The sequence below is a fragment of the Gopherus evgoodei genome, chromosome 3, assembly GCF_007399415.2.
Source record: "Gopherus evgoodei ecotype Sinaloan lineage chromosome 3, rGopEvg1_v1.p, whole genome shotgun sequence".
NCBI classification, from domain to species: domain Eukaryota; kingdom Metazoa; phylum Chordata; order Testudines; family Testudinidae; genus Gopherus; species Gopherus evgoodei.
The window spans coordinates 204169694-204182178 of record NC_044324.1 but is presented as its reverse complement, the minus strand read 5'-3'; the positions used below and the strand labels follow the sequence as shown (position 1 = coordinate 204182178).

The window sequence follows — 12485 nt, the reverse complement described above, 5'->3', positions numbered from 1 at the left end:
AAAGTGATAAAGCTTTGGAACTGGTGCATAGCCATCTAGATAGTCATTTCAGCTTCTTACCTTCTGATATACAAAACATGTTGGCAGATGACCTCAACAGACATTTTTTCCCTACATTATAAATGGGAGTTGGACTTTCAAGCCCTCAACAAAATATTCCTAGCATGGAGATTTCCAGAGGTTCATATTTTTGCCACTGGAGCCCACATGAAGTGCAGGAAATTCTGCAGAGGAGAACTTTCAGAGGAGGACTCAATTCCCAATCTCTAGGAGATGCCATTCTTATTACATGGACAAGGGATCTTTTCTTGCATATCTATCACTCCATTGTTTTTAAAGGATCTCAACAAGATCAAGCAGGACCAAGCCAGTGTAACTTTGATTGCACCAACTTAGCCAAGGCAAGTTTGGTTTCCGTACCTCATGACACTCACTTCTTGCCTTCTCTGATGGCTCCCAATCAATTCTCAACTGTTGTCTTGGGATCCATTTCAGATGCTTCACCCTGACCTGAATGTTCTGCAGTTCTAAGCCTGGTCCCTCAGTGGTTCTCAGGACAGGAGGAGTCATGTTCACTAGAAGTACAAAATGTGCTTTTAAATAGCAGGAAGGAATCTACAGGATGCATGTAACCTCCAAAAATGGAGGTTACATACAGAGATTTTCTAAATGGATCTCTGGGTACGTTATTGCCTCCTGTGGTTTCACTTATAGCCTCCCCTACTAGTAACTGCACATTCTACTAGATCACAGTCTTGTCTGTAGCCTTACTCAAGGACGTTGCAGTTGCTGAAATGTCCAAAGTTGCAACGTGGATCTCAGTGTATTTTTTTTCTCCAGCCATTATGCGTTGGTTCATGCTGCTAGATCAGATGCTGCAGTAGGCATCACAGTTCTTTCTTCAGTGCTGGACTCTGTTCTGAATCTGCCACCCCTTTAGGGAGGTTACTGCTGTGGGATCACCTGAAGTGGAGCATCCATAGGGACACTACTCTAAGAAAGAGAGGTTACTTATCTTGGGCAGTAACTAGAGTTCTTCAAAATGTGTGTCCCTGTGGGTGCTCCACTACCCACCCTCCTTCCTCTCTACTTTGGAGTTTCCTCTGTGGGACTTTGTGGTAGAGAAGGAACTGAGAGCAGTTCACCCGCACAGCGCTATATAGCCTTTGTATGGGGCACGAGGATGTGTAGGATACATGCATGGGTTGAACAGATTTTGCTACCAAAAATCTCCAATCAAAAGTGAAGAGTGCATGCTCACCTAAAGTGGAGCACCCACAGCAGCACACATCTCAAGTAAATCAAAGCTTAACTGCAAACTAAGGTTATCTAGTTTGGTTTGTGAATCAACCAAGAGTGTATTAAATATATGATTATTTTGTATTGGTATTCCATTTTCCTCTATTTTTAATTCAGACAACACTGCTTGATTTAGATGCCCTAGCAAGACACCTCGCTGACTGCATTCGAAGGTAAGATTTGGTGATGTTAATTTTATTTTAAAGTTTGTATTTTACGTATTCTTAATGGGACATATAGAGCTTCATTTTTTTTTGTATAGCAGAGAAATCCTTGATCATCAGGATGGTAACATAGAAGATGATGGTCTTACAGGACTCCTGCGGCTTGCCACAAGTGTTATTAAACACAAACCACCTTTTAAATTTTCCCGAGAAGGACAGGTAAGAATAAAGTACTTGGAAAATGCCAAATAGCTAATGTTACCTCCTGTTACTGTAAACTGCTTCATTCTAGGTTTTGTTTTACTCTTGTGAGTGTAGGGGTTGCATAAATACTGTTCCTTTATCATATGATGATTGACAGAAACACATTTCCTTATTGGATTATTTTATTTAAAAAAAAGCATTGCAATGTGTATTTTTTACACACACATACACACACTCTCTCTCTCTCTCTCCCTCCCTTTTTAGCCATTTTTAGCCTCAGAACAAAATTCTTGTCTCCTGGAGATCCTTTATCTTATGTATTTATTTATTTATATATTTGATTATCTCAAAGCATTTTCAGGGCTGCTCAACTTTTTCCAAGTTCTTACAAATCACTGATATCTGTTTTTCCATGGCCAAATCCTGGGGCATTGCATGCACCTGTAGAAGATACTAAAGTAGCTTTAAAGCTGAAAATCACTTTCACACATGGACAGGAGCAGACACCTGTCACAGAAATCCTGTACCATCCCTACATGTTGTGGAATCTTTTCATCCCTACTTGTTATGGAGATCTGCTGATGTGATGTCATTATGAACAGGCCAGGAATAATACCAGGGAACCTGTGCACTGTACAGATGTAGTGGGCCCAACTCTTACATGGGCTGAGGAAGCAGTGGGCTTGCGTTTGTGATCCTTCCCTGTTGCCATGACCAGCTTGCATAGCAGCTTGGCTTGTTGGGACTGAGAATTCCATTCCTAAAGTAAAAAAGCAAAGCTCTTGCATACAACTTTTGTTCTACTCTTCAGTACTTTGTTCAAACTTGGTCTGGCTATGGAAGTGATTTACAGAGGCACATATGAAACATGAGACCTGCAAATCTAAAGCTCATTGAAATCAATGAGAATCTTTCCATTGAGTTCACTAGGCTTTGGATCAAGTCCATGATGAGGTTTCAGTCAATAATTAGACCCATATATGTGACTGCATTTAATCCTGTTTGGCTAGCTCAAAGTCCCTTTTTCTAATTTACAAACATAAAATGCCTCCTGGTAATTTTATTATCTGAATGTATATTAAACTCTTTCTAACTTGGGCATTCACTAATGTAATATTAGTTTTCAGTATCAACAGTATTTCTGCTTATTAATGTAATCTCATACATGTGATACTTGTGTTATAAATGAGTTATAAGATAGATCTGTCCCATCAGGATTGTACAGTCTAAATAGACAGCAGATAGTTGAAGGATGGGAGGATAGGGTAGGTACAAAACCAAGTAACTAAGAAGTTGAATTTAGTACTTCTCATTAGAACAAATTTTGTTATAAATGAATTTATGTGGCTTTTAGTTTTTTTGTGGTTCATTTTGCTAACAATACTTGGAGAAGACTACAGTTTATAGGCCTCTTGGGAAAAGTGTGATTTAAGGAGAGATCTGAAGGAAGAGTAATTGAAAACCAGGTCAGAATGGTAATTCAAAGCGTAGATTGCAGTTTGGAAGACAGTACAGAGAGAAGATGGGAAGGAGGACACAGGAGGCACAGTCCTGCAGCTTCGATAAAACAAAGAAGTAAGGAGAGGACTAAAAGAAAACAGAGAAGAGTAAAATTGTGCAGAGCCTTGAAGCTAAAGAGAAGGACCTTAGCTATATGTATGTTGAGGGGAAGCCAGTAACGGGATTTGAAGAAGAGCTGAATGTGGTCAGAGCAGCAGCCACAACAGATGATTTTTAAAGGAGAATTTTTTTTTTTTGCTTAAAGACCAGAGTCCCAACAGATTATTTAAAAATAAGTCTTGACCCAATATAATTTAAAAAAAAAGCGATTTAAAATGTTATAATTTGATTTGCCTATTATAAAATAGCCTGTGTCTATTTATTTCACTGTGTTGATGTGAAACAAATGGGCAGTTTCTCTTTTAAGTACTATGGAGCAGGATAGCTTGATCATAAACTTTTCTCCAGAGCGATACATTTGGACACTCTCTCTCTCTTTGAAAAATATTGACAGCAGTTCAGTCTTGTCCAGTGGATTCTGAGATGTGGCCACTCCTTTTCCAGCTTCACTTCAGATTCTGTCTTTGTCCATGCAAACAAAGTGATGGTTTGGTGCTGCCACCTTATCTGTTATTACCAATCTTTTAAAAATGAAGTTCTGGGGCAGCAGCGAATGGTACTTCTGCTCCTTTGACTTCCTTCTTCTAGGAGACTAAATTGGTCATATCTACACTAGGAAGAAAGGTGTATTTTGAACACATTAGCGAACATTTTAAAAATGCACCTTTTTTTTTTTTCTAGTGAAGGTATGTCCATTTTTTGACATTATTTCTTGAATGGGAGCACCTGCCAAGCTCCTCTCCTCACCTCTTCCAACATGGCAGAATCAATAAAATAGTGTGGGCAAAAGGCCAATAGTTGCAAGTTACAAAAGGGTAGACATCCCACTACTACCCTGGCCTATAGACCCTTGTTACTCAATGGGAAGTGGCTCAGATGGCTGACAGCTCTCCGTCTTTACACAGCAGTAAGACTCCTGCAGAAACTACTCTGCAATGGTAGAACTGTGGTCTTCAGCATGTAGGATTCAGCAGGCAGGTCATCCTCACCTGTCGAAATTCTTGAAAAATCTCCACAAATTCCCACCCTTCGCCCCCATCCCTCTCAAAAGAAAAAAAATTCCAATGTGGTCTTTCATGTACTTAAGTGTGTGAGAGAGGTAGGCTTTCCTGTTCAGACTACCTGAACCCAATGGCTTGGCTACTGAGTGGCAAGGTGGTGTATTCCTCTTTTAGCCTCCTCCAGAACTTCTACTCTTTTTGCTTGTGCAAGAGTTTGGACAAACTCTTCTACTGGTCCCAAAATAAAAGGATTTAACTCCAAGAAACTGCGTATTCCAGAATTTTTACTGAAATGGATTTTTGAAGCATGCAAAGGTCCTAAATATCATTGGTTAGATTGACCTATAGAATATCTCACTCAGTGTACTTTTCAGAGATCAGGATGTGGCTCTCTGACTAGAAGATTTCTGGGGAGAAATCTTTGTAATCTTGTTAGTGCTGTAGCAGGCGCCATACTTAGTGGAATATGGCACTGACCAAAGCCTCCCATATCTGGGGATTAGTTAATGTTAATACAGTCTATAGACCATAGTAGTGGACATGTAACGTCTCTGTGAGTGTCCTGTGCTTTACCACCTAATTAGAAGAGGATTCAGTCCCTCACAAACCCTGGGAAGGTCTCCTTTGCAAGATCAATGTATTTAGCCCTGCTCCACACCTAAAACTTAGGTCAACCTAGCTACGTCACTCAGGCCTGCGAAATATTTCCTGCCGTGAGCACTGTATTTGGGTTGACCTAATTCCAGGTGTAGACACAGCTAAGTGGACAGAAGGATTCTTCCATCGACTTAGCTACTGCCTCTTGGAGACGTGAATTACCTGCACTGACAGAAAAACCCCTTCCGTTGATGTAGGAAGCATCTACGCCAGTGGTTCTCAACCTATTTACTATTGTGAGCCTCATATGCAGCTCTCTCTGTATTATGGGAACCGCATCCACACAATATATATACTACCTGTGTGGTCCTGGTGTCATCACATGGGCCGCAGCTGTGTATTGATTAGGTCACAGGTTGAGAACCGCTGCACTAGGTAATGTGCTGGTTGTTGTGGATGGATTTGCAGCTGTGGGGTTCCTGAACTGCAGTGGGATGACACAAGGCGCACACATCCCTGTTTTCACCTTAGCCCACCTCGCCACAGAGTGCATCAACAGAAAGGACTATTTTTCCAATGGTTATGCAACATTAGTGGCTCACTGGGGATGATTCACTGATATCAGTGTGGGCTAATCAGAAAAAGTGCATGATGCTGACATCTTTACAAACACTGGAGTGTTCAAGAAGCTGAAAGCACGGAAGTTTTTTTCGCAACCTGGGATTACCATTGGCTACATTGAAATGTCAGTAGTGGTCCTGGAGGACCCAGCCTACCCCATGGTCCCTGGGGTTCATGAAGCCATACACGGCAACCTTGACAGCTCCAAGGAAAGATTCAACTATTGGCTTAACAGGTGCAGAATGACAGTTGAGTGTGCTTTCAGTAAATTGAAGGGATGCTGTCAGTTTTTACTCACTAGGTCAGATCTCAGTGAAAAGAATATCCCAATGGTTATAGCTGCCTGCTGTGTTCTGCGTAATATCTGTGAGACAAAGGGGGAAAAGTTGCCAGCGGGGTGGAGTGGTGTCTGCTGACTTTGAACAACCAGACAAAAGGGCCATTAGAAGAGTTCAGCGCAGAGCTGTGCGGATGAGGGAGGCCTCGAAAGACCACTTTAATGGTCAGCCACAGTAATTGGATATTGTTCTACCTGGCTTGGAAATTTGAGAGGGAGGTGTGTTAGGAATTGTGTAGTGGTTGGTGTACATTTCTGAGTATCGGGTCTTTTAATGAACCTATCAATTATGTGGTGCTTACTGTATTTTTATAATTATTACACTGTTTGTCACTGAATCTGTGTGTTCTGTGGTTCTGTGTTCTGGATAGTGCTAGGTGTTCTGTGGTTGATATTACGAAGTGATAAAGATGAATTTATTTCCAAAAATGAAAATGGATTGTGTACCAAAAAAAGTGCAAAAATAATGTGCAATTAAAAACCGATACAGTGCAAACTTATAAAACTTAACAGAACAGCTCTTTAAAATTAGAATGGAGGAAAACATTTGTGTCCATTTTTGTCCATTTCAGCCAAACATACACCAACTGTTAGACAAAGTGAGTGAGATAATATCTTTTATTGGGCAAACTTCTACTGGTGAGAGAGTCAAGCTTTTGAGCTTACACAAAGCTCCCTTCCCTTTTACTTATAAAAGTTTTAATTAAGATATGCTTATTGACACATGAGCTTTGGAGCACTTCTGCTCAACACTACTCTCCAGCCACAGCCATGGTGAAGATGGCCTGCCTGGGTGAGGGCTGGGGGAAATAAGGGAACTGTTCAGTGTGTAAAACAATAAAATTTTGGCATCTGTTTCCATGGATACAAGTACAGGTAATGGCACTGATTACTGGCACTATTTTCTGCAGACAGTGGTGATTTTAGTGATATTCCACTCTTGAGGGTCACAAATGCACAGAAAGCAGCTGGCGTCCTGAGCTGCCCAGGCCCTTATGCTACTAGTCTTTTTAATGCAATGGTGCCTGCTGAAGCCATCATGAAGTAGCGTGGGAAAGTGTCCTACCTGAGAGGAAGAAATAAGGCAGCTATCCCTAGAAACCATAGAGAAAGGATTGCAGAGTTACCCCAATGAAAGTTTCAATTAAGATCTCTCAGGAAGATACAAGGAATATACTATGTACATAAGCAGACTACTGCACTTGTTTGCCTCCTTAACCCTACAGGGAAATGAAAACCTAATAACAACTCTTCCTCTGTTTGTTGTACCTCTACCTCTTTTTGTAGAAGTAAAATAATTAACAATAGGTACCAGTGTCCTGATAGCCTGGTGTTGAGCTGGCTGCCACCTTCACATTTAAAAATTTTAAGGGAGAATGCATGCACACACCGAGACTTCTTTTCCTGGATTGAGTTTGTCCATGCTGGGCTGGCTAGATTGTGGTAGAGTCTCGAAAAGATCTGGGCTCATGGCATAGCTGGAGGAGTCTCCATCTTGCCCTACACTGAGGTATCCAGGGTCGTCTGTGGGGTACTGGTGGGATCTCTGACAAGTATGGCATGCAGCTGTCTGTACAAGTGGCAGTTTGTACCTCGTCACCAGGTGAACTGTTGGCCTCTGTGGCCATGTGTAGTATGCCTGCTGCAGTACCTTCACTTTCACTCAACAGTGCTCCTGATCCTTGTCATACCCCTTTACCTGCATCCCATGTGCAATCTTTCATAGATATCCACATTTCTAAGACTACTCCATAGCTGTGCCTGCACAGCCTCTTCTCTCCATAGGTCTGGTTGGGCAGTTGCAATACAGCAAGGAAGAGCACTAGGTGTGCTTGCTAAGCTGCACATTTGGGAAAAGGCATTTCAAAAATACACAGGAGTTTTAAAGCGGCAGGGTGGCTTCAGGTCTCTGTGATGCCTCGGTGTTCAATATTATGACCAGAGCGCTCAGTGTTTGGCATTGTGGGACAACTGCTGGGGAACTATTAGGGTCGATATATGTCGCAGCATCTACGCTTGGGTTGCATTGATCACAGTAGGTTGACCATGGCTCAAAGCCCTTTGAGGAAGATGATATTGCATTGCTGTCACTGGGCACTTACATCTTGGGGAGACACATTTGAGTATAGACATATGCACAAATAGGTAACTTATGTTGACATAACTTTGTAGTGTAGACTAGGGCTCAAGGTGTTCAATGCAGTACAGTGTTTACTTCTCTCGCCTTCCTAACTGTATATCTACACGAGATTTATTTATTTTTTTACCTGAAGCTAATTAATTGCCAGGCAGGTAACACATTTGTAAAGGCTAGTGCAGATACTGCCTAAATATTTATTCCTGGCTGCAATCATTTGTGGTTTACGAAGTGTATTTTTAACACGTTAGCCAACTGTTCAAACTATCCTATGATAAGCACACTCAGCCTGTCTCATACCAGCTGTTAGCCCTTTTAGCTCTACTCTCTCTCCCTTCCCATTAATAAGCACTCTCAGCTGGTCTCTTGCTATTTGCAAAAAAGCCTCCACTCTTCCCTTGCTACTTAAAGCTTCTGCACACAACCTTTCCTCCTACATATTACTCCGTACTACATATTTAGAAAAGTGGTGTAATTTTTTGAAAAATGTGGTCCTCTTAGTAGAAGGATGTGAATACTAGGGCTTGTAATACGTCTTTTTTGACATTTTAATGTTATTGAATTAATGTGACTAAAACAGGAGAAGGTTAAGTCTAGACCTCCTCTTCCCATGCCCCCTCTCCCCCACCCAAATTTCTTGTCATATTTATCTGGTGTAGCAAATGTGGGTAACAAATTACAACCTGTGTATCTGTTGCCCAATATCAGCATGAATTGAAACAGCTATTGTTTGCTCTCTTTTTAGTCCATGTAACATGGATTCACTTTGTTCATGGAGCATTATTTAGTATACAGCATTTGTCATTAAAATCATAATTTAAAACCCCCCTGAATCTATAGCAATGGAACACTTAAAATCAATTTTAGTATGTGAACATTAAAACACAGACTAATAAATGACTTTTATGGATAAATAGTAATGGGTGAAACTGACCTTTTAAAAGGTGTGCCTGGATAGTTTTGTCAGTGTAAATTAAAATACCCTGGGTGAAATCCTGTCTCGCTAAAGTCAATAGAAGTTTGGTCATTGACTTGGACTTTACCCAGTCTTTTTATATCAGAAATTCTGTTGATCATCGCTTGTGTAGTATGAGTATTTCATGTGTAACATCAGTATTTCTTTCTTTCTTTATAGTTCAGTATATTTACAAAGAAAAAGGAAATAATTGTACAGAACTGTGAAGTGTATTAATTTCATAGTGTTATGATAACAGTTGTTTTTGGTATAATATACGTGACCTATTATGTTAATATGATTTGTAGGAATAGTAATGTTTTAGATTGGCAATATTACATAACATGAGTAATCTTTAAGTCTTAGTTAAAACTGAATGTAACTTGATTATGGATGTTTGGTAGTCTTCATTTATTTTTTTTCTGGTTTCTTATGCCAAATAGCAGTGCTGTGCTAGAGCTACAGATAATTTGTCATAACTTTTTTTGGTGGACATATTTATCTTCCCATCATAGTAATGTAACACATTTACAATGCTTCTTTTCAAATTACGCGAAGACTGCTTTTTGGTATGTTATATAATATACAGAGAATGGTGTAAAGGAGACACTGTCAAAGTTTGCAGTCCAAAATTTATCTACAGGACATTATAATTGTTTTTATCTGATGGAGGAAGCCTCCTATAAAGTTGAAACTATATACAATTATATAACAGTGTTTTTAATATTTGTACAAACTGATATACCTACTGATTGAATTGTTTTACAGGAGTTTCTAAGAGACATCTTCAATCTTCTGTTTTTGCTGCCAAGTCTAAAAGATAGACAACAGCCAAAATGCAAGTCACATTCTTCAAGGGCTGCTGCTTACGACTTGTTGGTAGAAATGGTAAAGGGGTCTGTAGAAAACTACAGGCTGCTCCACAACTGGGTTATGGCACAACATATGCAGTGTAAGAATATTTATTCATGTTTAGTTTTTGTAAGTATTTTATGCAAGATAGATATTTTTCAGTATTAACATTTTGGGGTTGGACTTTTGTAAAAGTTTTTGGATGTATAAAGATCACTTAAGCATGAGAAGAACAATGTGCCTTAAGTGCACACTCCCACTCTGTTGGCTGTTTTGCCCACGCTCATGCTGGGACAGCCTGGCACAGTGTCACAGTGGGGAATTACTTTCATCCCTGATGGATCCTTTTGGGAGCAGAGAACCTTCACTTAACTCTGATGCATTGCCCCATGAGGAGGGAGTATAACCTTCAGTTCCCTATATAATATAGATATTGACACATTAAGGGATTTCCTCAGGCAGGTGCTCCAAGATAGGTACTCATCTGTCTCTCACAAGTGATCATAAGGCTTTCTTCCTTTCTAGACCATATTGCAGTTTACCTCTGAACAATCTAAGAACCAAATGATCGAGTTAAAAACAGGATGTATTAAGAATAATCAGATTAAAACAAAAAATTTGCATAACATATCTAGTCTTATAGTTGGCAAGAGTTAAGATAGGTAGGCACATCTTAGAAAAGTTATTGTGAAGAAAGGCCTTATCAGCACTACCATTTTTCTTAAAATTTTTACCTGTTGCACTACTACTTGTGCAACTCTAGTTGTGATAGTAACGGAGGGAGTGCTAGTGTAGATGTGCTTTGCCCACCAAGCAGCTGACTGGTTTGCACCAGTTGGGGCTTTAACAGCATGTACATAATTTTTTAAATAATGCTATCTTTGAAACAATTTACCCATTAATATAATCTATTTTCTCTCCTCTCCCCTCCTCCCCCCCCCATTTCCATTGGTTATTTAGAGCACCTGATCCTGTTAGGGGACAAGCAATAAATATACAGATTGTTTATGGAGTGAATTTAATAGCATATATGTCATTCTTTTCTGTTGAATATGGCCTCTGACTTTCCTCATCAAGCGGATGCTTGATGCAGTTTGTTTTATTGTTCATAGGTGAAAGCTACCCCAACCGAGGTGTAAATTACCTCTGGTGGCTAATGGGACAGTCATCCTTTTGGCAGATGTTAACATCCCTTCCCAATGCGCTCCTTGTGGATGATCAAAATGGCTTCCTCTGCCGGTTCAGGCTTTGTGCCTATTCCATCCAACGAAGTGGGTATTTACCCATGAAAGCTCATTCTCCGAAATGTCTGTTAGTCTATAAGGTGCCACAGGACTGTTTGCTGCTATTCCTACTTAGGTTTTCTTCTCTGTTTTCACATGGCTGTTTTCATAGTGATTAGCTATCTTACCAGCTTGTGCAACATTTTGGGGTGGCAATATCCAATCATGCTCACAAGTCTAAATAACAATGTTGATAAAATTATTTCATGCCTGTTAGTTCCAACTCTTTCTTGCTAATGGAAACCCTGTTCCTGTTTATCCATTTCTTTAGTTATTTTCCTGTTTAATTTGCAAATTCATCATAATTCTCATCACTCTTTTGAGCTCCCCAAAATTTCTTTCTATGAGACTCAAAATATCAGTTCAGGTTTCTCTGGTGGTCTTAACTTTTCCATAATTCACAATATCCAGGTTTACGTTGTCAGTACCTTACAGTTCAGAAAGGAAGTTATGAACCTCATCTTATCCATTGTTGACTTCCTATTATATTCCCCTTTCTTAAGGACTTCTGAAAAAAACCAAAAATGTCCCCATCTCTATATTTTAGGAACAGTTTGTAATCTACATTGGATATGGAACTGAATGTGTGGTTTCTGTCTCCATTTAACTGATAACATTGGTTATCTAGATTCTTAGGCAAGATTCTCAAAAAATAGAAGCCTAACATTAACACACACGCACACCCCAAATCCTTGATGTCCATTTCACGCTGACATATACTCTCACACTTAGCATGAGGCTTTTCCTTGTATTGGTGGACCTTCTCTCTCTACCAGTTTCTCTCCAACTGCAGTCTTTTTTTTTGCTCCAGCTGATGTTTCTCCCACTTCAGGTTCCAGTTATCCTAACTAGTCATATTGTCCCTGGCTTTTCCTCCATTAATTGTGGACACTGCATTCATTGTTGCTTTCCTCTAACATAGTCTTCTCTAGATTGTCTACCTCCTGCTCAGATCCCCCACATTTGCATTGCTGTCAGTCTTATGGAAGTGGACTATCTAATGGTACCAACTGTGTTTGGTTAACCCCTTCTGAGGGGCCACCATTCTCTGTTGCTTATCCCCTGCCCAGCTTTCAGTGCCCATTTTCCTTATAATTCTGTTGATTCATTGATACAATCCTGGTCTTGCTAAGAATCTTAAAACTGGAATTTATCTCTTCGCTTGGTGCTGAGCTGCTGTTTCTTTAAAATAATAATAAAAAAAAATATCTGGTCATAAGTCCCCCCGTTTCTCTTCCTTACTGTTTCTCCACACCCCAAAAAGCAAATCAAAACAAATTTTTCTCATTTTTTTTGGTTTTAGTTTATTTTTTGAGGTTCACAGTGGAGATCCTATATCTTTACACCAAATGTAGCCTTTGGTCATCTAATCCTGCCACTGCATTTTCCCCTGTTCTTGCCTCTTTACCATATTT

At 39.9% G+C, this 12485-nt stretch overlaps 1 protein-coding gene across 1 annotated transcript in view; it reads left to right on the top strand.

Moving 5' to 3' along the window:
- USP34 (ubiquitin specific peptidase 34) overlaps positions 1-12485 on the top strand; it is a 311265-nt gene that overhangs the window by 205524 nt on the left and 93256 nt on the right. Inside the window, 3 exon segments of the mRNA XM_030557848.1 lie at positions 1417-1472; positions 1562-1682; positions 9704-9887. Coding sequence (XP_030413708.1) covers positions 1417-1472; positions 1562-1682; positions 9704-9887 — 361 coding nt within the window.